We start from the raw sequence: 25,659 nt of genomic DNA on the forward strand, positions 1-25,659 counted from the left end.
GCTTACTTAATGGATATTAACATTTTTCTCTTAAGCCACCTGGAGTCAACTGAGTGATAACTTTAGCCATTTATGGTGGTGCACACCTGGAATCCCAGTACTTAGGAGGCTAAGATAGGAGAATCCCAGGTTTGAGGCCAGCTTGGCAATTTGGCGAGACCTTCAGCAGTCCTATAAAACCCTGTTTCAAAACAAAACAAAAAAAAGGGCTAGAATGTGTAGCTCAGCAGTAGAATGTCCCTGGGCTCAATACGCGCACACAATATCTTTAGTACACATTTTGTCAAATTAGATTTTTCTTTTAAAAACCTATTGAGATTTTGGTTGGATTCACACAAAATGATGTTAGCATTATGGTCTGGGAAACACTGACCTCACAGTACTTGTAGGCCTGGTATAGGCCGTAGTTGTCTTATTTCTTCAGCAAGGTTTTGCAGTTTCTCTTAGATTTTTGGTTAGATGGTTTTCCTAACAGCATCTTGATTTTATTCCCAAGTTGGTTTTAATCCAGGTAGTTACAAGGTCATTTGCATTATTATATCTTCCATCTCAAGATTATTTTTGGAGACTGGCCAAGTTAGCCCCAGAGTTTTGTCACCTAATAAGCTTGTCTTGGATTGAACATCAAGACGTGCAGTGTAAGCCAGGCGTGGTGGCACAGGCTTGTAATCCCAGTACTTGGGAGGCTGAGACAGGAGGGCGGCAGGTTTGTGGCCAGCCTCGGCTACTTAGTGAAGCCCTCTGCAACTTGGTGAGACCCTGTTTCAAAATAAAGGATAAAAAATAGGGCTCAGGGTATATAGCTCAGAAGTAGAATGCCCCTGGGTTCAATCTCCAGTACTGTTAAAAAAAAAAAAAAAAGTACAGTGTAGCCCAACTTAATTTTCTCATCTCAGATAATTGACTTTTATAATTAGTGAATTTGAGCAGTGCCTTTAGGAATACTGTAATGTAGCCAGGCATGGTGGCACACACCTGTAATCCCAGTACTTGGCTGAGGCAGAAGGATTTCAGGTTTAAGGCTAGCCTCAGCAACTTAGATCCTGTTTCAAAATAAAAAATAAGATAGGGCTGGGAGTATAGCTCACAGATAGAATGCCCCTGGGTTCCATCCCCCAGACTCCAAAAGAGAAAGAAAGATTATGATAGGATTTTTTTTTTTTTGTAGTGTTAGTGGTTTATCAGATGACATTTTGTTTTCCCCTCTTTCCCCTGTTCTTCCTGTGAATAAGTGCCTATCCTAGTTTAAGTCTCCTAGTCCTCACCTATCACATATCCCTGGCTACTGACTATGTAGTTTCTTCTGGGCACTTCCTGTACTTGACCTTCTTTGATCTCAATATTGACCTTTGGCAATTTATAGATGAAGGCACTGAGGCTTAAGCAACTCCAGGGCACATGCTATTAAGTCATGGGGCTGGGTTGGGAAGCAGATGTGTTTAATGCAAACAGCAGTAGATTGCCTGTGTGACACGGCAGTAGCACACTGGTGTCCATGCTTCACCTCTGCAGAAGCACTGAGCACCGTGAGCATGTGTTTATATGGGAACGTACAAGTATACGGTAGACTAGATCAAGGTAAGTACTGAGTGGTGTGGGATGTGAAAGGCAGGACTTGAATTATGCAGTCCATCTTTGACGTTCTCACCGTTTCCTTGAAGAGGTTCATGGAACAGCCAGTTATCCTAGCAGTGGGAGGTGGGGTGGAGGAGTCTGTCCACCTTGGAAAGGGAAATGCAGTTTTAACCATTTGAATCTTAAGAGCTGTCCAAGAGAAGTTGATAGGGAAGACTTTCTAAGAGCGTGCACATCTCCTTTAACCCAAAAGTGTTATGTGCCCCAAGCTATTCCCCCAACCCTTCATATTTATTTTTTATTTACATATTTGTGTGTGGGGGGTCTGGGGATGGAACCCAGAGACATTTGGCCTCTGAGCTACACCCCCTGCCCTATTTTTTTTTGAATTGGAATTTTTTTTAATTTATTTTTTAATTGGTGCATTGTAGTCATATATCAATCACATTGGAGTACAAGACTTGAGAGGATATACAAGCACACATCATCCAATTAGCCCTCCTCCAGCCCCCATCCCATTCCCTCCCCCTCCCTCAATCCCATGCTTGTTTAGTGATTAACTTTGATACATTTGTTTATGTACCTCCTGCATTTTAAAGAGGCTCCGTCCTCCACTATTCCATACCCTCTGATTGGTCACCTTAGTTGCTTCACTATAGGGCCCTTTCTATAGCTCAACCTCTTCCTGTTGATTTGGGGAAGCATCTGATTTATATTTTCTGCGATATTTCTCTGTGCATGCCGCATTGCAAGTACCGATCCCACTCTTGATGGCTCCAGTAGTGGCCTGGCTACCCGGTGGACTGATTCAGACCTCGCTGGCTCAAGCAGTGGCCTTGCCTCATGGGAGGCCCCAATTCTGGTCTTGCTGGCCCCAACACCAGCCTAACCCCTCAGCTGGCTCCGATCCCGGCCTCGGAGGCCGCAGTAGTGGCCTTGCCTCACGGCAGGCTCCGATCCCGGCCTCGGAGGCCCCAGCACCGGCCTAGCCTCACGGCAGGCTCCGATTCTGCCCTCTCTGGCCCCAGCACCGGCTTAACCCCTCGGCAGGCTCCAATCCTAGCCTCGGAGGCCCCAGTAGCAGCCTTGCCTCCTGTCAGGCTCCGATGCTGGCCATTGGCTCCAGCATCGGCCTAACCCCTCGGCAAGCTCCGATCCCAGCCTCGGAGGCCCCAGCACCAGCCTTGCCTCATGGTGAGCTCCGATCCCGGCCTTGCTGGCCCCAGCACCGGCCTAACCCCTAGGCAGTCTCCGATCCCGGCCTTGGCCCCAGCATCGGCCTTGCCTCACGGCAGGGTCCAATGACAGCCTCGTTGGCCCCAGCCCCGGTCTAACCCCTAGGCAGGCTCCGAACCGTCCTCAGAGGCCTCAGTAGCAGCCTTGCCTCATGGAAGGCTCCGATGCCAGCTGTTGGTCCCGGCACCAGCTTAACTCCTCAGCAGGCTCCGATCCCAGCCTCGGAGGCCCCAGCACCAGCCTTGCCTCACGGCAGGCTCCGATGCCAGCCGCTGGCCCCGGCACTGGCATAACCTCTCGGCAGGCTCTTATCCTGGCCCCAGAGGGCTCAGCACCGGCCTTGCCTCAGGCAGGCTCCAATGCCGGCCATTGGCCCCAGCACCAGCCTAACCCCTCAACAGGCTCTTATCCCGGCCTCGGAGGCCCCAGCACCGGCCTTGCCTCACGGCAGGCTCCGATGCTGGCCGCTGGCCCCGGCATCAGCCTAACCCCTTGGCAGGCTCCGATCCCAGCCTTGGAGGCCCCAGTAGCGGCCTTGCTTCATGGCATGCTCCGATGCCGGCCATTGGCTCCGGCACCGGCCTAACCCCTCGGCTGGCTCTTATCCTGGCCTCGGAGGCCCCAGGACCGGCCCTGCCTCATGGCAGGCTCCGATGCCAGCCTCGCTGGCCCCAGCACCGGCCTAACCCCTCGGCAGGCTCCAATCCCGGCCTCGGAGGCCTCAGTAGCGGCCTTGCCTCACGGCAGGCTCTGATGTCGGCCTCACTGGCCCCAGCACCGGCCTAACCCCTCAGCAGGCTCTTATCCCGGCCTCGGAGGCCCCAGCACCAGCCTTGCCTCACGGCAGGCTCCGATGCTGGCCGCTGGCCCCAGCACCGGCCTAACCCCTCAGCAGGCTCCGATCCTGGCCTCGGAGGCCTCAGTAGCGGCCTTGCCTCACGGAAAGCTCTGATGCCAGCCGCTGACCCCCCCCCTGGCACCGGCCTTACCCCTCAGCAGGCTCTTATCCTGGCCTTGGAGGCCCCAGCACCGGCCTTGCCTCACGGCAGTCTCCGATGCCAGCCTCGCTGGCCCCAGCACCGACCTACCCCCTTGGCAGGCTCCGATCCCAGCCTCGGAGGCCTCAGTAGCAGCCTTGCCTCACGGAAGGCTCCGATGCTGGCCACTGGCTCCCTGGCACTGGCCTTACCCCTCGGCAGGCTCTTATCCTGGCCTCGGAGGCCCCAGTACCGGCCTTGCCTCATGGCAGGCTCCAATGCCGGCCTCAGAGGCCCCAGCACCGGTCTTGCCTCATGGCAGGCTTCGATGCTGGCCATTGGCCCCGGCACCGGCCTAACCCCTCGGCAGGCTCCGATCCTGGCCTCAGAGGCCCCAGTAGCGGCCTTTCCTCCTGTCAGGCTCCAATGCTGGCCGTTGGCCCCAGCATCAGCCTAACCCCTCCCCTGCCCTATTTTTTTATTCTTTATTTTGAAACAGGGTCTCACCAAGTTGTGGAGGGCCTCACTAAGTAGCTGAGGCTGTCAGCGAACCACGATCCTCCAGTCTCAGCCTCCTGAACATTGGGACTATAAGTGTGCACCACCATACCCGGCTCCTTTTTATTTGTAATTTGAAAAAATTCTTGTTAAAATGCAGAAGGCCTCGCTAAGTTGCTGAGGCTGGCTCTGAACCTGCAATCCTCTTGTCTCAGCCTCCCAAGTACTGAAACTATAGGCATGTGTCACCAGGTCCAGCTGAAAATAAACTTTTTAAATTAATTAGTTAATTAATTAATTAATTAATTTTTGGTGGTACTGGGGTTCCTGGAAACCCTTCTACCTCTGGGCTATATTCCCAGACCCATTTTTATACTTTTTAAATTTGGAAACAGGGTCTCCTAAGCCAGCACAGCTGGTCTCGAACCTGTGCGATCCTACTGTCTCTGCCTCCCAAGTGCGGGGATTACAAGCGTGTGCCACCACGCCCAGTGAAATAAATTATTTTAAGTGGACTTTCTAGACTAAGTCCTTGTTAGGTATAATGATTTTATCTTTTAAAATAATCCATTGAGAAGTTAAAACTACCACTTTTATACTTCTGGTATTGTGCTGCCATATTTTTCTAAAATTATTGTATATATATGTATAAAAAAATATAGAGAGCTAGGCCTGGTGGTGCATGCTTATAATCTCAGCATTCGGGAACCTGAGACTGGAGGATCACAGTTTGTGGACAGCCTCAGCTACTTAGTGAGGTCCTTTGCAAATCAGTAAGACCCAGTTTCAAAATAAAGAATAAAAAACTGAGGCTGTGTGTATAGCTCGGAGGTAGAATGCCCCTGGGTTCCATCTCCAGTACCGAAAAAAAAATAAAATAAAAAAAAGAAGCTGGACATGGTGGTGCATACTTGTAATCCCAGTACTTGGGAGGCTGAAACAAGAGGATCACATCAATTGAGGCTGTCTGCGACTTAAACCCTGTTTGAAAATAAAAAATAAAATAGAGCTGGGGGGTATAAAGCTCAGAGGTAGAATGCCCCTAGGTGTTCTCTCTCTCTCTCTCTCTCTCTCTCTCACACACACACACACATACACATTAAAAAGTTAAAAAAAAATTTAAATTTAGTTCTTGGTATCAAAGTTACATAGAGACCACAATTTAAAAAGTCAAATATTAGCTGCATGTGGTGGCATATACCTGTAATCTCAGAAATTGGGAGGCTGAGACAGGAGGACCTCAGATTCAAGACCAACCTTAGCAAGTTAAGAGAAACTCAGCAACCTAGTGGGGCCCTGTTGCAAAACAAAAATTTTTATTTTTCTCTTTTATTGTATTGGGAATTGAACCCAGAGGCATTCTACCTCTAAACTACATCCCAGCCCTACTTTATTTCTCTTTTGAAACAGTCTTGGCTGAGACTGTCCTCAAACCTATGATCCTCCTATCTCAGCCTTCCAAAATACTGGGAGTACAGGCTGGTGGTGTAGCTTACAGATAGAGTGTCTCTGGTTTTAATCACACACACACTCTTAAATATTTCAAACATGGTTTGTTACAAAGGTAGCAGCCAGCCAGGCATGGTGGTTCATGCCTATAATCCTTAGTACTTGGGAAGCTGAGACAGGAGGAACACAGATTTGAGGCCAGCTTCAGCAACTTAGACAGCTTGCTGAGACCCTGTTTCAAAAAAATATAGAAGCCAGGTGTGGTGACACATGCCTGTTATCCCAGTGCTTAGAAGACTGAGACAGGAGGATATAATATATATATATGTGTGTGTGTGTGTGTGTGTGTGTGTGTGTGTGTGTGTGTGTGTATGTGTATGTATATATATACATATATGTGTGTATGTGTGTATGTGTGTGTGTGTATATATATATATATATATATATATATATATAGTAATATTTTCTCTGCATTTTGAAGCGATCATTTTTGCTTCTTTTTCAGGGAGAAAGTCCTACCTTCCCCCTGACTTGCAAATACAAATGGTTTTATTCTTAGGTTTAAAATTTAGCTCCCTTGATCTGTTAAGTCAATTAGTTGACTTTTGCTTCCTATATCTTCCCTCTTTTGCCATTCTTACTGTCTTTGTGAAATGGAACCATCTTTGAAATTTTTAATCTTAGGATAACTTTATTGGAAGTTCAATGTTTTATGGAAGGGGTACTGGGGATTGATCCCAGGGGCATTCTACTTCTGAGCTACACCCCAGCCCTTTTTTATTTTGATACAGGGTCCTGCTAAGTTGCTGAGGCTGGCCTTGAACCTGTGGTCCTCCTGTCTTAGCCTCCCAAACACTGGGATTACAGGTGTGTGCCACAGTGCCTTGCTAACTAATTTAATTTTCTCACTTTTGGAGTTCTTATTGGTCCTTTAAAAAATGTGCCTGGCCAATTCAGGGGTTTCTACCAGAATACACCCCAGCCCTTTGTATATTTTATTTTGAAGCAAGGTCTTGCTAAATTATAGCGCTTTGGCCCAAAACCTGTGATCCTCCTGTCTCAGACTCCCAAGCACTGCAATCACAGGTATGTGCCACGACACCCATCTCGCCTTTTGATAATCTCGTTCCTCATATTTGTTCAGGGTGATTCATCTGCTCCCTTGCTTGTTTTGCGACTGTTGTTTGTACACTCTTAACTGGACCTGTTAAGTACTGGAGATTGACCCCAAGGGCATTCTAAATACCTCAGAGCTACACCCTCAGCACTTTTGATTTTGAAACAGGTTCTTGCAAGGTTGCTGAGGACCTTGCTAAGTTGCTGAGGCTGACCTTGAACGTGTGATCTTCCTGTCTCAGCCTCCCAAGTACTAATTTTCTTAATGGGGATTTATCTTTAGGAATTCTTGGGGTCTGAAGATATGTTCCTTTGGTGAGAATTTGCATTTGTTTCTACCCGGCACCTGGAGGTACTGCCAACCTAGGACCACATTTTATTTAAAAGGTCCCACTCTGAGGAGACTTGGGTTGTGTGAATTCACTCCACAGCCCCTTCTGTTAGCTAAGAGTAATGGCTTCTCAGGGCCTCATTACCTTTCCCTTCGGAGGGGCCGCTGTTCCATCTGGTGGTGGTGGCGGTAGTGGTGGTGACAAGGGTCGGCCAGCTGGCCCTGGGCTGTCAAACCTGTTCTACTGCAAGCAGTCTCCACCTGGCCCCCGGATGTCTGAGCTTGAGGTGCCTCTGTGTTACAAGCGTAGAGTTGGGCAGCTGGGACCGAGACCATGTGAACTACAAAGTCTAAACCCATGACAGCAAGTCTGCTGACTCCCAGTACAGATCTTTGGTAACGGTGTTTCCTACGGGGTTCTCTGATTTTCCCTGGCATGGTTCAGGTTACTTGGTTATGATAAAAAGCTGTTTTACTAAGAGACTCAAACACCATGGCTTCAGCAAGATTGTTTATTTCTTGTTCACATGATGGTCCAAGGAGCAGTCCCGAGTTGATGGTCAGTGGTGCTGGAGGCCAGCCTCTGAATCGCATTGTTATGCCATTCTGCACTCAAGGCCTCTCTGGCTGAGGGGTGGAGTAGATTTACCTTCTAGCCCATGGGAAGAACCAAGGAGTGAATGCAGAGAACACCTCCTTTCCTTTCTAATTATTATTATTATTATTATTATTATTATTATTTTTTTGATACAGGGTCTTGCTAAGTTGCCCAGGCTGGCCTCGGACTTGTGATCCTCCTGCCTCAGCCTCCCAAGTAGCTGGGATGAGGGTGTGATCCAGAAGTATGATCCAGAAGTCACACACCTCACCTCTGCTCTGTCACACTGGCCTAACCTGGTCACACACTGCCAGCAGGATGGTGACCTCTGAGAGGTGCCAGGCCTCAGCTGCAGCTCCCTGTGGAGAGAGGGCGGATCCCTGGCAGCTGCCCTGCCCAACTATACTCCGCCTTCCCACAGTTAGCCTCACTTCTTTGCTCACTCAGCTATGGGTTTAAAAGGTGATTTTTAAAAAAATCATACCCAAAAAATAAAAAAACAAAAAAATAAATAAAAAATAAAAAAATCATACCCAACATTTTCTGACATTTTGTAGTAAGACTGATTTATGATATCTAATCCAAACAGAGAACATTATTTTGACTTAAAGTTCTATCATGGGACTTTTTTGTATGTTTTTATAGTTTATTAAGAATGGAGAGTGATTCTTTCAAATCATTGTTTATGTCGCTATGTGCTGAGTATTTTTTCCTTCTGGACTAAAAAAAAAATATATTTTTGGTAATGAGAATTGAACCCAGAGGCATTCTACCTCTGTGCTTTACCCCCAACCCTATTTCATTTCTTATTTGGAAACAAGGTCTCACTAAGCTGCCAAAGGCCTTGCTAATTACTGAGGCTTGCTTCAGACCTTCAGAGCCGCCAAGGCCTCAGGTTCCCAAGTTCTGGGATTATAGGCATGTGCCACTACACCTGGATACCCTAGTCCTTTGTGTTTCTTGTTTTGAAACAGTGTCACAGGTTTTTTTTTTTTTTTTTTTTTTTTTTTAGTTTTGTTATATTGCTGAGGCTGCCCTCACACCTGCAATCATCCTGTCTCAGCTTCCAAGTACGGGAATTATAGACATGTGCCACCATGCCTGGTTCTTTTTTTTTTTTTTTTTTTTTTTTTTATCTGTTACACCAATTGTAAAGAAGTCTCATAGTTGTCATTTCCAAATGCAAATAGGATCGCATCACCCCCTGACACCTGGCTGTTCTGTTTGTAACTCCTTGGTATGATGCATAAGGCCCTTTGCATCTGCCAAGCCCTTCCCCTGGCGCTCTCACGCCAGGCCCGTCTGGAACCCTGTGCACTGTCATGCATGCCACTTTGCAATTTCATTTCTCATCTCACACCACTGGTGTTTTTTTTTTCTCCTGTATCTTTTTCTTGCTTGGCATGGGGTCTCACTGTGTTGCCCCAGGCTGGGCTTGAGCTCGCAAACCTCCCACCTCAGTCTCCTAAGTGTCTAGGATTGTACGTGTGTGCCTCCATGCCCAGCTAGGCTGTTCCTTTTGTCTGGAATAAATGTGAACATTCCAGCACCCTCTTATCCCTATCCAACTCCTCCAGCACCGTCGCTATGCACCTGCTGCCTCCGGCTGGACTTTGAACCTTATAACCCATGCTTGCCATGCTACGTTTTTATTATTTGATGGTATATTTGTCTTCCACATTAGACTGTGTAATTCTAGGCGTCCTGTCTCCTTTTTATATGGGTTTGTTTTTGTATGGTTATTACTTAGCATCTAAGTATGAATATTTATTAATAGATATTTAATAACTAATCTCAGAACAGACATTAATTCGACAAATACTGATTTTATGAATATTCTAGAACAGTTATTAATTGGTTAAGCAATGCAGTAGGAAAAGGGTTAATTCAGTGACCTCTACTGAGCTTTGTCTCTAAAGGCATTGAAACCAGGCTGCTAAAGTTAGAATCTCAGCTTCATTACTTGCTTGCTTCTTGACATTAGGCAAATTGTTTAATATTTTTGTGTCTTATTAATGACATGTAAATAATAAAATTCATCTTGTAGGTTGATTGTGAATAGTCAAATAAGCTAGCAAAAGTAAGGTTTTAAATATGTTCCTTTTACAAACTAAGCATACAATAAATATTAACCATTATTGCCACAATACAATCTAATCTATTTTTCTCTTTCAGGCCACAAATCACAGGTTTTAACTGGATTTCGAAAACCTAGTGTTACAGAAACCAATGAAGTAGGAAGAAAAATCCAGTTCTGAGCAGTCATTGAGTCAACAAATATCTACTTTGCAAGGAGCTTCTAACATTCATTTTGTGAATACTGTTGTTTAAGAAGAGCAATGTAAAACTTAGAGTGAGTTTGTTAAGATGTTAGAATTCAGGGAAGAAAACTTGACCTTGGTTTAAGGATAACCTAATGGCTCCTTGGAGCCATTAGGAGTGGCAGAGTCCAAGAGAATTAGAAAGTGGACTACTAATTCAGTGTGTATTCATGGATAAAGTAGGAAAAGTTGATACAAAATAAAATTGGCCAAGTAGAGTGAATATTTGTTAATTTTAATTATACTTCTCACTCTTTTGGACAAAAAAACTTGAGATACAATTTACATATCATACAATTCACCCACTAGAAGTATGTAATTCAATAGTTTTTAGTGTATTCACAAAGTGGTTTGAAATCATCACAGTCTAGTTTGGGAACATTTTGTTCGCAAGGAGAAGAACCTCAGACACAGTAAGAGTCATTCCCTAGTCCTTCCTGCCACGCTCTGAGCCCTCGGGCACCGCTGACTGACTCCATTGACGCGCAGCCTCCATGTTTTGTCTACTCTGTCTTTCACGTAGATACGACTGCATTATTTTAATTAGCAGGTTGGTGTCCAGGGCCATCCATATTAGAGTACATGTCACTATTGCATTCCTCTCGATTGCTAAAGTGTTCAGTTTTCTGATATAACATCTATTAGCTGTTGTGCATGTGTGCACTATAACAGCTTTGGGGCTGTTGTAAGTGATGTTGCTGTGAACATCCGTACACAGGTTTTTGTGTGGATAAATGATGTCAGCTGTCTGGGTAAAATTGCCGAGTCATGTGATAATTAAGCATTTTTAACATTTGGGGTAACTGCCAAACTTCAGAAATGGCCACACCACTTTACACTCTTCCCAGCAATGTGAGTTCTTGCTTCTTTGCATCTTACCGGTTTTCTGTCTTTTTGTCGTAGCTACTATACTCTCCTAGGTGTGAAGTGATATCTCAGTGTGGTTTTGCTTTGCATTTCCCTGACGAGTAGTCATGTTGATCGTCTTCTCAGATGTTTATTGGTCGTTTGTACATTATGCAACTAAATATAACACACATAGCACTCTGCTGTTATAGAGCAACCCCTGGAGAGAGCACTCAGATTTAGTTGAAGCCAAATAGAAAGTCCTTATTAGCCGGCCAGCGACTACACTGCAGGGTGTTTAGTCCTGAGTGCAGCCCCAAGCCGTTTCTCAGGGCTCTTTTTATACGTCAAAATCACAAGCTCAAGAGTGAAGAGTTTAGGTTCTCACAGATATGGACAAATCCCAACAGTTTCTTTCAGTGGGTGTGCAAGTCAAGTGGAAAGTACAGAAACCAGGAACAGCATCGTGCAGGAGTCAACAACCCTTGTCAGTCCCTTCTACTGTCCACCTTTTGATTGTCTTAAGGATAGAAAGCTCCTAATGGCCTTTGTTTCTCTGCAGGCGCAAGCTCAGCAGGAGTTACAGAAGCCAAACAGGCAGTTATGTGTGACTAGCAGGGTACCTGGGAGGAACGTTAGTTCTCAGGCTGAGTGCCTTGGGGTCGCCTGAGTAGCATCATGTCAGTACTGAAGCTAAGGCCCAGGCTCACTTCATCACACTGCTTTTGATATGCCTTCCTCTCCAAGCTCCATCATTTCTAGCTTTTATTTATTTGTTCATTTTATTCAGTTTTTGATACTGGGGTTTAAACCCAGAGGTATTTTTACCTCCAAGCTATATTACCAAACTTTTTTCTTTCTTTCTTTCTTTCTTTCTTTCTTTCTTTCTTTCTTTCTTTCTTTCTTTCTTTCTTTCTTTCTTCTTGTGAAAATGGAGGTTGAACCTAGGGGTCTTCTGCCTCTCAGTAATTTTTATTATTTATTTATTTATTTATTTTTATTTATTTTTTGTGGCACTGGGGGTTTAAATCCAGGGGCTTTCTACCACCAAACTATATCCTTAGCCCTACTTTTATTCTTTATTTTAAAACAGGGTCTCACAAAGGTAATATGCCCCTGGTTTCAATCCCCAGTACCACACACACAAAGAAAGAAAGAAAGAAAGAAAGAAAGAAAGAAAGAAAGAAAGAAAGAGGCAGGGGAAAAAAAGAGGCTGAGGCAGAAGGATCGCAAATTTGAGGTCAGTCTCAGCAACTTAGTGAGACCCTGTTTCAAAATAAAATATAAAAAGAGCTGGGGATTTAACTTGGAGGTAAAATTGCCTCTGGGTTCAACCCCTAGTACAAGAAAACCCCAAACCCAAACCAGAACAGCCTCTTGTGGCAAGTGGCCACCATATATTTTTGTGTGTGTGTGGCACTGGGGATGAAACCCAGAGGCTTTTCTATCCCCAGGTTATACTCCCAGACCTATTTTATATTTTATTTGGAAACAGGGTCTCACTAAGCTGCTAAGAGCCTCACTAAGTAGCTGAGGCTGGCTTTTAAGTTGCGCCATCCTCCTGTCTCAACCTCCCGGGTACTGGGTTTACAAGCGTGCGCCACCACGCCCAGCTGTGGCCACCATCTTGAACCACTCGGAGCACAGCGTTTCTGTCATCAGCAGTGGCTCTACCACTCGTCCTGGGCATGTGACCATGGGACTGAGTGGGAGCATAAAGACCAAATCCATGGCGGAGAGGGAGAATGGCCCGGAAGCAGTGGTGAAGAGCAGGATGATGCTAGGTCTTCTACTGGCCAAGTGTGTGTTTAAGGGACAGAGGGAAGCAGGTTCCTTGGGAGAGAAGTGGTTCTCTGTCACAGTGAGAGGGAAAGGCAATGTTTAGAGCAGGAGGGGACTTTGTGGCATAGGACATGGGATTTCATGACTGGCAGTGAACTGGAGATGTGATGGGGGAGAGAGTCACGCACAAAGGCTCTGGGTCCCACTGTGGGCAGAGAATGGCAAGTGGGAGGCCCTGAGTGATCTTTGGGTTTGACAGAAGGGTTAGGGCATAATGAGCTGTCTTCATCGTCGCCATCATTGTCGTCGTCGTCGTCGTCCTCCTCCTCCTCCTCCTCCTCCTCCTCCTCCTCCTCCTCCTCCTCCTTCATGGTACTTGGGGTAGAGCCCAGGGGTTTTTCTACATCTGGGCTATACTCCCAGACCTATTTATTTTAATACTTTATTTGGAAACAGGGTCTCACTAAGTTTTTGAGAGCCTCACTAAGTAGCTGAGCTGGCTTCAGATCTGTGTGATCATCCCGTCTCAGCCTCCCAAGTGCTAGGATTACAAGTGTGCACCACCACACCCAGCCATAAGCCTACTTCTCAACGTATCCAAGTGGTGAAGTTGAATGTTTGGGAATCTTGCCTGCAGCACACAGAATTTGTGCCTTTTTTAGGAATTGCTAATGGAGATTTGGACCTGGGATAAAGTTCTTGCTCTGAGCATGTGAGGTTTCTGCTGTGAACTTGGACCAAATCTACATTTTCTTTCATTAAAAAAAAAAATAGACCTGGGTGCTGTGGTATATGTTTGTAATTCTAGTACTTGGGAGGCTGAGACAGGAGGATCACAGGTTTGAAGTCAGCTTCAGCAACTTAACAAAATCTTTAGCAACTTGTTAAGACCCTGTTTCAAAATAAGAAGGGCTGGGGTGTAGCTCAGAGGTAAAATGTCCCTGAGTTCAATCACTAGTACAAAAAAAATGGAGACTGGGGATATAGCTCAGCATGTGTGAGGCTCTGGGTTCCAGCCACAGCACTGGGGAAAAAAGTATCATATCTGATATATACAAAAAAGGAAGTATAAGTTAAAATAAAATGCAGGTATTATAAATATATAATAATAACAACAAGCAAATGTTATATAATAACTACATAAACTAAGAGTATGCATAATCATTCAATAATTATAAATTATGAGAGATAATGATAAATATAAAATCACTACTCAGTTTAGAAGCCGGACCATGATCACTGTTGTTGAAGTCACTTGTCTTCCTATCTCATCTCTTCTGGTTTCCCACAAAGGTAACCATTGTCCTAAATTTTGTTTTCATTTTTTTCTTTAGAATCTTAAAATAGCATTGTCATTTATGCATATCTTCCTAAATATTTCATTTGCTTGTTTTTTAGTGTTATAAAATGGCACATTATGTAGTCTTTTACAAATATACTCTCATCAACATTTTATTTTCAGTATTTTTTTTTTTTTGTGGAACTAGGAATTAAATTCAGGAACCAGTACCACTGGGCTATACCTACAGCCTTTAAATGTTGTTTTTGAAATGGGGTCTCATTGAGTTGCTGAGGCTGGCTTCAAAGCTGCAATCCACCCGTCTCAGCCTCCCAAGTACTGGGCTTACAGGTGTGTGCCACTGTGCCGGGCTTATGTTCTCATATCCACCCAGGTTGCCATATCTCTTTTTTGTTCACCAGTTTTCAATGACTGTGCAGCCAGCCATTGTATGGATACTTAACTGTTCCTGTTCTCAAAGCAGGTGCTTGGTTGAGTCGATATTGTTTTCTTTTACGGACAGACGGTTGTCATGAACCTTCTTGCATATGTTTCCTGAAACATCCTGGAAGAGATTCTCTTGGGAAGTGTTTTTTTCAAACTCTGGGCCACGATTCATATGTAAGCCACGAAAATAAACAGTAGAAGGCAGCCAGCCTCCACAGCAGAGAACAAGGAGGCCGAGGTGAGCAGGAAGGGTTTCAACCAGGCAGGCCATCTTTTAGTATTCAACATGGTGGTAAACAGGGAGGGAAAGGAGAGCAGCACTTTGTATAATTCCCTAGGCCTTTTTAAAAACATGGAACTGTTTCTTTGGCTACATAATGGGAATCCACAAGCAGATCGATACTGTAGACATCAAGGCAATCAATATTGGTGTGTGGGGTGGGGTACTGGAGATCAAACCCAAGGCCATTCTACCACTGAGCTACATCCCCAAACCCTTTGATTTTTTACTTTGAAACAGGGTCTCTATAAGTTGCTGAGACTGGCCTCAAACCTATGGTCCTCCTCATCCTCCCAAGTACTGGGATTGCAGGCGAGCACACCATGCCTGGCTAAGAATTTATATGATTCTGAAAGGGAGACTTCACAAATGTTACCATGGCAATACTGGAAGAACCTAGAATGTTAGATACCATGCTGCTGAGACTGTCGGACTGAGAAGCTATTACCAAGAGAATCTGAACATATGAAGTATTGCCACGAACTGAGGCGGCCTGCTGAAATGTGATGTGAGAACGAGGGGAACGGAACGCAGATCGAAAGAGAAAGGCCTCTGTGTTCAAATGAAATGCCAGCAGGCTCCATCGCAAGACAGCCCCCAGGGCAGGGAGGCTGTGCAGCACAGACGCTGCGTATACGAACTCATGTGGGATCGGCAAAAACGAAGACTTTCATATGAAGAAATAGCCAATGTCAAAGCCTGTCCCACCACGAATGGTGAGTATCGGGAAGTAAATTTTCCTCGAAAGCTCGGCGGGATTAGAAGAGAGTTTTTCACTGTGGCCGATGGTCAAAGGATGGAGCGTATGTGGGTGCATAGATGTTGAAATGACTAGTCACAGTGTCATTTGTGCCCCCACTGACATTTAGCAAGTCCCTCTTCTTCTGTGTCCTCGCCAGCACTCATTCCTGCTGAGATCCGTTCATTCTTGCCAGTCCAGCTCGTGTTACAGTGGTGTTACATGCTCTCTCCTGGTGGCTTGCCTTTTTAGCCTCTAAATGGCTAATGAGGTTAAGAATGTTCTCATATACTGTTAGGCCATGCATGCTATCTTTTCTGTTAAATACCTTTGATATCTTTTGTACTTATTATTACTGGGGATTGAATGTAGGAACATTTATCTCTGGGTTCTATTTCCAGTTCTTTTTATTTTTATTTCAAAACAGGACTCACTAAGTTGCTGAAGATCTTGATACATTGTTGAAGCTGGCCTTAAACCTGCAATCTTCCTGTCTTGGCCTTTCAAGTAATGGGATTACAGATGTGTACCACCATGCCTGGCTCCTTTTGCACATTTTAAAAATTGTATTATCTTGATGGGCATGGTGGCACAGACTTATAAAATATACCAGTACTTGGGAAGCTGAGACAGGAGGATCACAGGTTTGTGGCCAGCCTCAGCTACTTAGTGAGGCACTCTGCAACTCAGTGAGACTCTGTTTCAAAAATAAATAAATAAATAAAAATAGGGCTGGGGGTATAGCTTGGAGGTAGAATGCCCCAGGGCTCAACCTCCAGTACTGCAAAAAAGAAAAAAATTGTGTTATCTTTTCTTATTTACGCAAAAATTCTAGCTGGTTGTCATTTGTTGGTTATCTATACTACATGTTTAGTCCCAGTTTGTGGCTTTTTTTCCCCATCTATGATGTCTTTTTTTTTTTTTTTTTCAGTACTGGGGATGAAACCCAGGGGCATTGTACCTCCGAGCTACACCCCCAATCCTATGTTTTAGTCCTTTTACTTTTGAAACAGGGTCTCAATGAGTTGCGAAGGGCCTCACTAAGTAGCTGAGGCTGTCTGTAAACCGAGATCCTCTAGTCTCTGCTTCCTGAATGCCTGGATTACAAGCCTGCGCCACCACACCTGTCCTGCAGAAGTTCTTAATGTTGTTGGGATTATTCATTTTTTCCTTATGATTTATACGAAATTTTTATTTAAAAAATCTTTTCTTACTTAAAAGGATAATGGCATTCTCCTGTATTACATTATTATAGTTTTGGTCTTCCAAAATGGAATTGACTTTTGTATATGGTTTGAGAAATCCTATTTCTTTCTTATCTACATGGAAACTCATCACTGTTTATTGAATAATCTATTCTTTCCTAACTGCTATGAACCCGACCTATGTTATAGTCTAAAATATATTTGTTTATTTATTTATTTATTTATTTTATACTGGGCTTGAACTCAACAGGGGCATTCTACCTCTGAGTTATACATACCCCAGTCCTTTAATATATATATATATATATATATATATATATATATATATATATATGTATATGTATGTACTGGGCTATACTCCCAGACTTTTTTTTATACTTTATTTTGAAACAGGGTCTCACTAAGTTGCTGGGAGCCTCACTACATAGCTGAGGCTGGCTTCGAACCTGTGTGATCCTCTTGTCTCCGCCTTCCAAGCTCGGGGATTACAAGCGTGCACCACCACACCCGGCTTAGTCCTTTAATTTTGAGATAGCTAAGTTTCTTAGGGTCTCACTAAGCTGCTGAGACTGGCCTTGAACCTGTGGCCCTTCCATCTCACTTCTCCCAGAAGTACTAGGCTTACAGGTGTGTGCCATTTTATGCCAAGCTTAAATGTCTTAAAAGTTTTATATAATAGGACTTGCACATTAAGTTACATTTACTCACAAGTTATTATTTCTATTTTAGATGGTATTGATTTTTTTAAAGTCAATATTTCCTATTGAATAGAAATGGAATTGAATTTCATATAATGAATTTATATCCTGCTAACCCTTTATTAATTCTAACATTTTATCTGTGTATATTTTAGAAATTTTCCCTGTGATAATCACACCTGCAGATGCTTAGCTTTGTTTCTCTAATACTTTCCTCTTTTTTCTGTTCTGGCTGAGTGCTGTGTGCTCAGTACAGTGTTGAGCAGAGTGCTGATGTTCAGTGTCTGTGTCTCCTTGGTCTTAAAGGAGTGCTGCAAGGTTCCACTAGATAGTGATGTGGGTGTTTAGATCCTCTTTGTCAGTTGAGAAAGTTTTCTTGTAATTCCTAATTTGTCTGTGTGTGTGTGTGTGTGTGTGTGTGTGTGTGTGTGTGTGTGTGAGAGAGAGAGAGAGAGAGAGAGAGAGAGAGAGAGAGAGAGAGAGAGAGGAAGGGAGAGAGAGAGGGAGAGAGAGATGGGGATTGAACTCAGGGGCATTCTACCTCCAACTACATCTCCAGTTCTTTTGCATTTTTTGTTTGTTTGTTTGTTTGTTTTGAAACAGGCTCCCTAAGTTGCTAAGGCCAGCCTCAAACCTTCAATCCTGCTGTTTCACCTTCCCAAGTACTGGGATTACAGGCATGTGCCATCATTCCTGGTATCAAACACATTGTTTTAAAAAAAACATAAAATAGTATTGAATTTATTTCTTCCTTTTTCTGCATGCATTAAGATAATAATATAGCTGTCTCCTTTAGTGTGATAAGTTGCCTTATCTGCCCACCATCGCAGCTTTAGGATGCGTGGTGCTTGTATCTGTCCTAGAATGCAAGGGTAGTTGAGTACAATAGAATACATATGTGCTGTATATTTAACAGAAACGAAATTAAGGAAATATATGTGTTTGAACTTATATCATTGTACAAATTAATGAGCTTCACTGACATCTTCACACATCCATGTATTGTGCTCTACCACCTTCCTACTGCCCTGTCTCCCCTTCCCCAAAACTCCCTTCCCCAGCAGTCGTCTTCTCCTTTCCGTTCACCTTTTCTTTAAATTCATATGACAGAAAACACTTAGTACTTGTCTTTCTGTGTCTGGCTTATTTCACTTAACGTGATGACTTCCGGTTTCATCCATTTTCCTGTAGACAACAATGATTCCTCTTTATGGTTAAATAACATCCTAATGCATATAAAATACAGGTATATAAAGTATCATATTTCCTTTATGAATTAATATGTTGATGGGCTCCTAGACTAATTCCATAACTGGCCTATTATAAGCTGTGCTGCAAGAAAGACAGTAAGCAGGTGTTTCTTTCATATGCTGACTTCATTTCCTTCTTTCTTAAGCTTTTTTTTTTTTTTTTTTTTTTTTTTTTGGTGCTTGGGATTAAACCCAGGAGCATTCTACCCCTGAGCTACATGAACCACAGCCCTTTTATTTTTAATTTTGAAACAGGGTCTCACTAAGTTGTTGAGTTGCTAAGTTGCTGAGGCTGACCTTGAACCTGTGGTTCTCTTGTCTCAACCTCCCACGTACTGAGAATACAGGTGTGTGCTGCCGTGTCTGGGTATTTTTTAGATTTTTGAGGAGCCTTCACACTATTTTCCACAGTGGCTGTGCTACTTTATATTCCTGTCAGAAGTGTGTATGTGTTCTTTTTTCCCACATCCTTGCTATCATTATTTATTTATTTTATAATAGCCATTCCGCCTGAAGTGAGTTGGAGTCTAATGTAGTTTTTATTTGCATTGCCCTAATGGCTAACGTTGCTGAGCATGTTTCGGATATTTATTGGCTATTGGTACTTTTTCTTTCAAGAAGTGTCTGTTCAGCCGGGCGTGGTGGCGCTTGCTTGTAATCCCAGTACTTGGGAGGATGAGACAGGGGGATCGCGCAGATTCGAAGCCAGCCTCAGCTACTTAGGCTCTCAGCAACTTATACCCTGTTTCCAGATAAAATATAAAATTGGTCTGGGAGTGTAGCCCGGAGGTAGAAAGCCTGTGGGTTCCATGTCCAGCACCACACACACAAAAAGTGTCTGTTTAGATCATTTGCCCATTTTTCTTGGTTTATTTTTTACTGTTGGGGTTTTGAGTTCTTTGTATATTATGGATATGAATTCTCTGAGAAGAATATCTGGCAATGGCTGTCTCTTCACTCTGCTCATCACTTCTTTTGCTGTGCAGAAGCCTTTTAATTTGATGCAATCCCACTTGTCGATTCTTGCTTTTATTTTCTGTTCAGGAAATTATTACCTGTGTGTCCACCTAAGATCCATAGACCCCTGCCCTCCCACATAATGGCTAGAGCTTACAATTAATGATTGCTCACAATAGATAAGAAGTGTGCGCCATGATTTAATTCAATCCACTTCACTTTCATTCTAGATTACAAATGAGAAAAAAAAGGTTATAACTGTTGAGCAATTGCCCAAGTTCCGAGCAGGTATGTGGAGGTCTGTGCTCTTAACGTCTCTACATTTGGCATCACAAATAACATAGTCAGTGTGTGTCTTTTAGCTTCCAGAGTAATTTTTATTATCACAGTTAAGCTGCAGTATTTCTCCAAAAAAAAAGCCTTACTATTTTTTTAGCTTTCTGTGACTGTGACTTAGTACCTCAGATAAAGTACTTGGAGGAAAGGTTCATTTTGGTTCATGGTTTCCGAGGTTTCAGTCTATGGCCACGAGGCTCTGTTGACCTGGGGCCTGTGCTGAGGCAGAACAGCATGGCAGCAGTGTGTAATCGAGCAAAGCTGCTCCCCTCAGAGCCGGGAAGCAGAAGAGGAGGAGCATAGGGACCTCTAGACCAGCATCCTAGAGGTCCCACCACCCCTGGCTGAGGACCAAGCCCCCCACACATGGGCCTTTGGGGAACACTTAATATACAAACCAGACATTAATTAATGGCTTGGTTACATGTAGTCAGGGTATTATTTTTGCTATTTCTATTTTATGGAATTATGGATGCCTTTGTGGTGTGTGTGTGTGTGCATGCTGCTGGGGATTGAACCGCAGACCTTGTGCATGCTAAGTAAGTACTTTACCACTCCCTCCCCAGCCCTCTGATGCTTTCTTAATTATCTGTGATCTGTTTTTGTGGCCATTCCTGGTATAGTTGACAACAAGGTATACTGTTTATGATCATTGTATAGAATTCCTGTCTTACTCCGTGAATCCTACTTTATTGGTTGTATCACTTAGGTCTTCATCATCATTATTTTTTTACCACTTTACCTAAGCATATTAAAAATGGTGCCTGGAAATCTATATTATTATTAGTGTATATCCCCTTGTGTTCCCTACTTTCCTGCCTTGTGTGACTGATATTTCATCTGGAACACAGACATTCATAATTGTTTATCTCTATCTCAAAGTAAGGCTTTTAGAATTATAGCCTGTTTTCTGCTGAAATTCTGCTTTGATATCATAATCTCGACACTGGCTTGCTTACAGTTTTCATGTATTCATCCCTTAGCTCTTCTGCAGCTTGTGTTAGATCCCCTTTGCAAGCTTAATTGAAAGAAATTCCTTCCTAGAATATGTTAATTGGGCCCATAACATTCATTGATATGATTAATATATTTCAGTGCAACTCAGTCATGCTGTTTCATGTTATAGTTATGATGACTATCTTATTCCATATTTGCTGTTTCTTCTATGTATTCTTCCATTATGCTTCCAATTTTATTTTTTATTTTTGGCACTAAGAAAGCATCTAGCCTTTGTTCCAGTGAATTACTTTTGTACTTTAAGCCTTCTCATAGCCTTTGGTTCCTAGCTTTTGACTTAGCCTTTCCTATCTTGTTTGTTGATTCCTAACAATATCCTTTGATTTTCACCTACTGCCCGTACAGTAACCAGTGTGCTTACCCTCCCTTCCTCTCCCCGCCCCATCAACTCACTGTGATTCTCTCCGCCCTGCCTGGACAGGTGAGCTGTGTGTCATTCACAGACCCTTCCTGTTTTCTTTTCATCTCAGCTTCACATGTAAACATATTAAACACTAACTCTCCACTTCTTTGCTTTTGGTCAGAAAAGTTCATTCATTCTCTGGTATGCACTCGAGAAAGACTTGTGAGCTCAGTGTTGTTTGCACTTTTCCATGCTTAAAACAGTTTTTGCATAGACCATATATATATGTATATGTGTATATTTATTTATTTATTTATTTATTGTACTAGGGATTAAATACAGGGGCACCCTATCTACACCTGTGGCCTCTCTCCTCTCCCTTTTATACAAACAGCATCTTGCTAGTTGCCGAGGGGCTTGCTGAGTTGCTGAGGCTGGCCTGGAACCTGAGGTCCTCTTGTTTGAGCTTCCCGCATCCTGGGATCACAGGTGGGTCACTGCCGGTTATGTGAGAACAGATCCCAGTGTTGCTTCACGTGTATCCTGCACATCCAATGGAAGCAGAGAATTGACTGAGACGCAAGCGGAGGAGAACAGAGTTCTAAGCCACACGACGGGGCAGGGCTTGTCTGTGGATGGATAAGAGGGGTTGCTACATCAATCTTTGTAAAAAATCGAATATAGAAAATTCATAGAATTCTATAACAGTACTACACTGTTTCAAATATTGTAGCTTTATAAGGTTTGAAATCAGAAAATATACATCTTCTAGCTTTGTTCTTTTTTGAGATCGTTTTGGGTATCTAGAGTTCATATTCCATATTAGGATAGATTTTTTCTGAAAAATAAATAAATAAATGTATGATAGTTTCACCTAAAAAAAAAAAAAGAAAAATATTCTCTGGTAAGAAAGAAAGCAAAAAGAAATATTGAAATGTTATCTTTAAGTCATCAAAAGCTTGGTATCAGACAAATGAAACTGTTCTGTAAGATTATCATTGTTAATTTTGGGTAAATTGCTATAATACTAGATGTCAACCACTAAGCCAAGCATGGGAGGGAGGGATGGGGAGGGAACGGGGTGGGGATCGGGGAGGGGCTGACTGGGCGATGTGTGCATGTATGTCTACAAAAGTTTTTTTTTTTATCCCATTATGATGTATGAATACAGTGCACCAATAAAAAAATCAAAATGAAAAAAAGAAAATTCATAGAATTCTGTCAATTTAGCAAAGTAGCTATGCAAGAAACAGCTCTGACTGGGCTTTTTTAAGGGATAAAAAGGCGCTGGTGTGTGGCTCTCGGTAGCCAGCCTCTCGTGCTTGGCAGTTCTGAGTTACCTCTTCTCTTTATTTTTCCCTTCATCTCTGAGTCTCCAAAAGGAACCTCACTTGCTTCCTCACTAAGCATCCATCCCACCCCCAGAACCCATGCTCTCCCGTGTGTGTGTGTGTGTGTGTGTGTGTGTGTGTGTGTGTGGCTGGGGATTGAACTCAGGGGCATTCTACCTCCAAGCTACATCCTCAGCCATTTTTATTTTTTATTTTGAAACAGGGTCTCACTAAGTTGCTGAAGGTCTTGCTAAATTGCTGAGGCTGGCTTCAAACCTGTGATCTTCCTGTCTCAGCCTCCCAAGTACTGGGATTAAAGGTGCCACCGCGTCTGGCTCCGTACACACTTTTAAAAGCCTTCCCTGTTGTAGAGCTCTGATGTACAGGACTCTCCAGCCTTTTCACACTTGGGTGAAGTTTTCTTTCTTGTGGTGCTCTGGGTGAAACCTCAAGCCCTTTCTTCCTTCATTCTTTTCTTTTCCATGGAGACCTCCCAGAAGCCCACACAGACTCATGGAGGGAAGTTAAAAATAAATCTTTTCTTTACACACAATTTGTAGTTTATAACCTTTGTTGTCTTCTAGTTCTGTTGATAATATCTACTTTTTTGGTGCTAGGGATTAAACCCAGGGACATTCTATCTCTGAGCAAATACTGTTTCATTTGTCCTCATTGAACATTATTTGCTGAAGGGTATATGCCATTTCTACTTCAAGAGTAATGTTCCGCTGTGTATGGGGGTGCACATCTCTAGTCCTGGTACCTGGGAGGCTGAGACAGGAGGATTGCAGGTGTAAGGCCAGCCTCAGCAACTTAGCAAGACCCTGTTTAAAAATAAAAAATAATAAGCCGGGTGTGGTGGCGTACGCTTTCAATTCCAGCATTGGGAGGCTGAGATGGGAGGGACGCGGTTCATGGACAGCCTCAGCTACTTAGTGAGAGGCTCTTTGCAACTCAGCGAGACCCTGTTTCAAAATAAAGATTAAAAAAATAGGACAGGCGGTGTGGCTCGGAGGTTGAATGCCCCTGGGTTCCATCCCCAGCCACCGCCCCCCAACAAAAAGAATAAAAAATAGGTCAGGGGTGTAGCTTGAAGGTCGAATGCCCCTGGGTTCCATCCCCAAACCCACAAATAAATAAATAAATTAATAATAATAATAATAATAATAATAATAATAATAATAATAAAAAGAAAGGCTGGGATAGCTCAAAGGTAGAGAGTACCCCTGGTCCAATCCACAGTGAAGGAAGGGAGGGAGGAAGGGGAAGAGGAAGGGTCATATTCCATTTGAGGGTTCCAGCTTATCAAGAGTTCAAAGTTCAATTCTTATGCTTTGTGTTTGGTTTTAGGAGATGAGCCTGCCTGAAGGGAAAGCAACACTTACCTTACAAGATGGCTTGTTGCTTACTATATTCCCATTTTATCTTACTGTCCTTTTTTATATTTTCCCAACTTTTCTCCTGCCCACCCCAATCCACGCCTTTTTTTTTTCTCCTAGAGCTGAGAATGGAACCTGGGGCTTCATGCATGCTAGGCAGGTTCTCTACCACTGAGCTATACCCCTTTCACCCCCAATTTTAAAAAATGCCTTTTGTGCTTGCTTATGAACTCTAGTACTTTAAAAAGTTTGATGATGGAAGCCAGGTGTGGTGATGCACACCCGTAAAAATCCCAGTACTTGAGAGGCTGAGACAGGAGGATTGCAAGACCAGCCTCAGCAATCTAACAAGATACCCAGTACTTAACAAGACCCTGTTTCAAACCAAAAAGTAATATAAAACAGAACTGAAAGTGTAGCTCAGGGGTATAATGCTCCTGAGTCAACCCCCAGTGCCAAAAAAAATAATAAAAAAACAGAGTCTGACGACAGTCATTTACCCAACACTTAGTTGTTTCTGACGAAAGTCCTAAGTTCCTGTTTTCTGTTGCTTTTTCTTCAGTATCACCAGATGATTCCAGCACCTCTATCCTAAACACGTGGGGATATTAAAAAGGCAAAAGAAGCCAATCACGGTGGCACATGCTTATAATCCCAGTATTTGGGAAGCTAAGACAGGAGGATCACAGGTTCGAGGACAGCCTCAGCAAGTAGACCATGTTTCAAAATAATAATAAAGTAGGGCTGGGGGTGTAGCTCAGAGCTAGAATGCCCCTTGGTTCAATCTCCAGTGCCCCCCTAAAAAGCAAAATAAATGGATTGGGAAGCCAGGGGTGGAATCTCTGTATTTGAAAGGCCTTTACAGGGGGATCACGGGTTCAAGGCCAGCATGTGGTAATTTAGAGAGACCTTGTTTCAATATAAGAAATAAAACAGGGCTGGGGATGTAACTCAGAGGTAGAGTGCCCCAGGTTCAATCCTTACTTCCACACATACAAAAAATAAATAAATAAATAAAAGTCATTGTGAAATGTAGGAGTCGCAGTTGCAAACAGGTACAGCAGGTTTCAGATCAAGGGTTTCCCTTGGGATCACCTGTGACCGGAGGCAGCCCAGGACGGGGCTTTGCTTGAGAACTAGAATATGCACCGTGTGGAATTGTCTCCGAGGAAGTTCAGCAGCAATGCTTAATTTTGCACATTAAGCTCTTATTTGAGAACAGGGGAGTGTAATAGGTTTAGTTGTCTTCCAAGCAAGTGAGTCTGATGACCTGCATGAAGGCTCATCATCCATAAGTCCTGTTGAGCAGCGATTAGGCCTTTCCTTGTTCTCACTCAGAGGGCAAGATGCCTTTAGATTCCTTTGAACATTAGGTCCTGGGATTCTGTTCTTTGGCCATTTTGCTTCCTGATGTTTATAAGTCCCTGGCTTCCTCCCAGGAACCTTAGCAACAAGACCTCTGATTCTCCACATTCCCAAATCATGGTGGACAGAATTTTCCTTACATAGGGTCAGGGAAATGTTTGTTTCCACTAGTCTTTTTTCTTATGAATATACTTTCATTGGTGCATTGTAGTCACACATCACAGTAAGGTTTAATATAATACAATCACACTTGCACACAGTGCTTGGTGTGACCCCCTGGGGTCCGGCCCCACGCCCGCACTGC

The 25,659-nt window shown here is 43.4% G+C and overlaps 1 protein-coding gene across 2 annotated transcripts in view; it reads left to right on the plus strand.

Moving 5' to 3' along the window:
- NUP58 (nucleoporin 58) overlaps nt 1-10,038 on the plus strand; it is a gene marked incomplete at both ends in the record, with an annotated part of 56,137 nt that extends 46,099 nt beyond the window's left edge. For both annotated transcript variants that reach the window (XM_080719898.1, XM_080719900.1), the window contains one exon: nt 9,956-10,038. In XM_080719898.1, the coding sequence (XP_080576024.1) occupies nt 9,956-10,038 (83 nt within the window). The remainder of the gene's footprint in view (nt 1-9,955) is intronic.
- Between the last annotated feature and the right edge of the window lie 15,621 nt (nt 10,039-25,659).

This window comes from Muscardinus avellanarius (assembly GCF_963383645.1).
Source record: "Muscardinus avellanarius genome assembly, chromosome: 2".
Lineage (NCBI taxonomy): Eukaryota > Metazoa > Chordata > Mammalia > Rodentia > Gliridae > Muscardinus > Muscardinus avellanarius.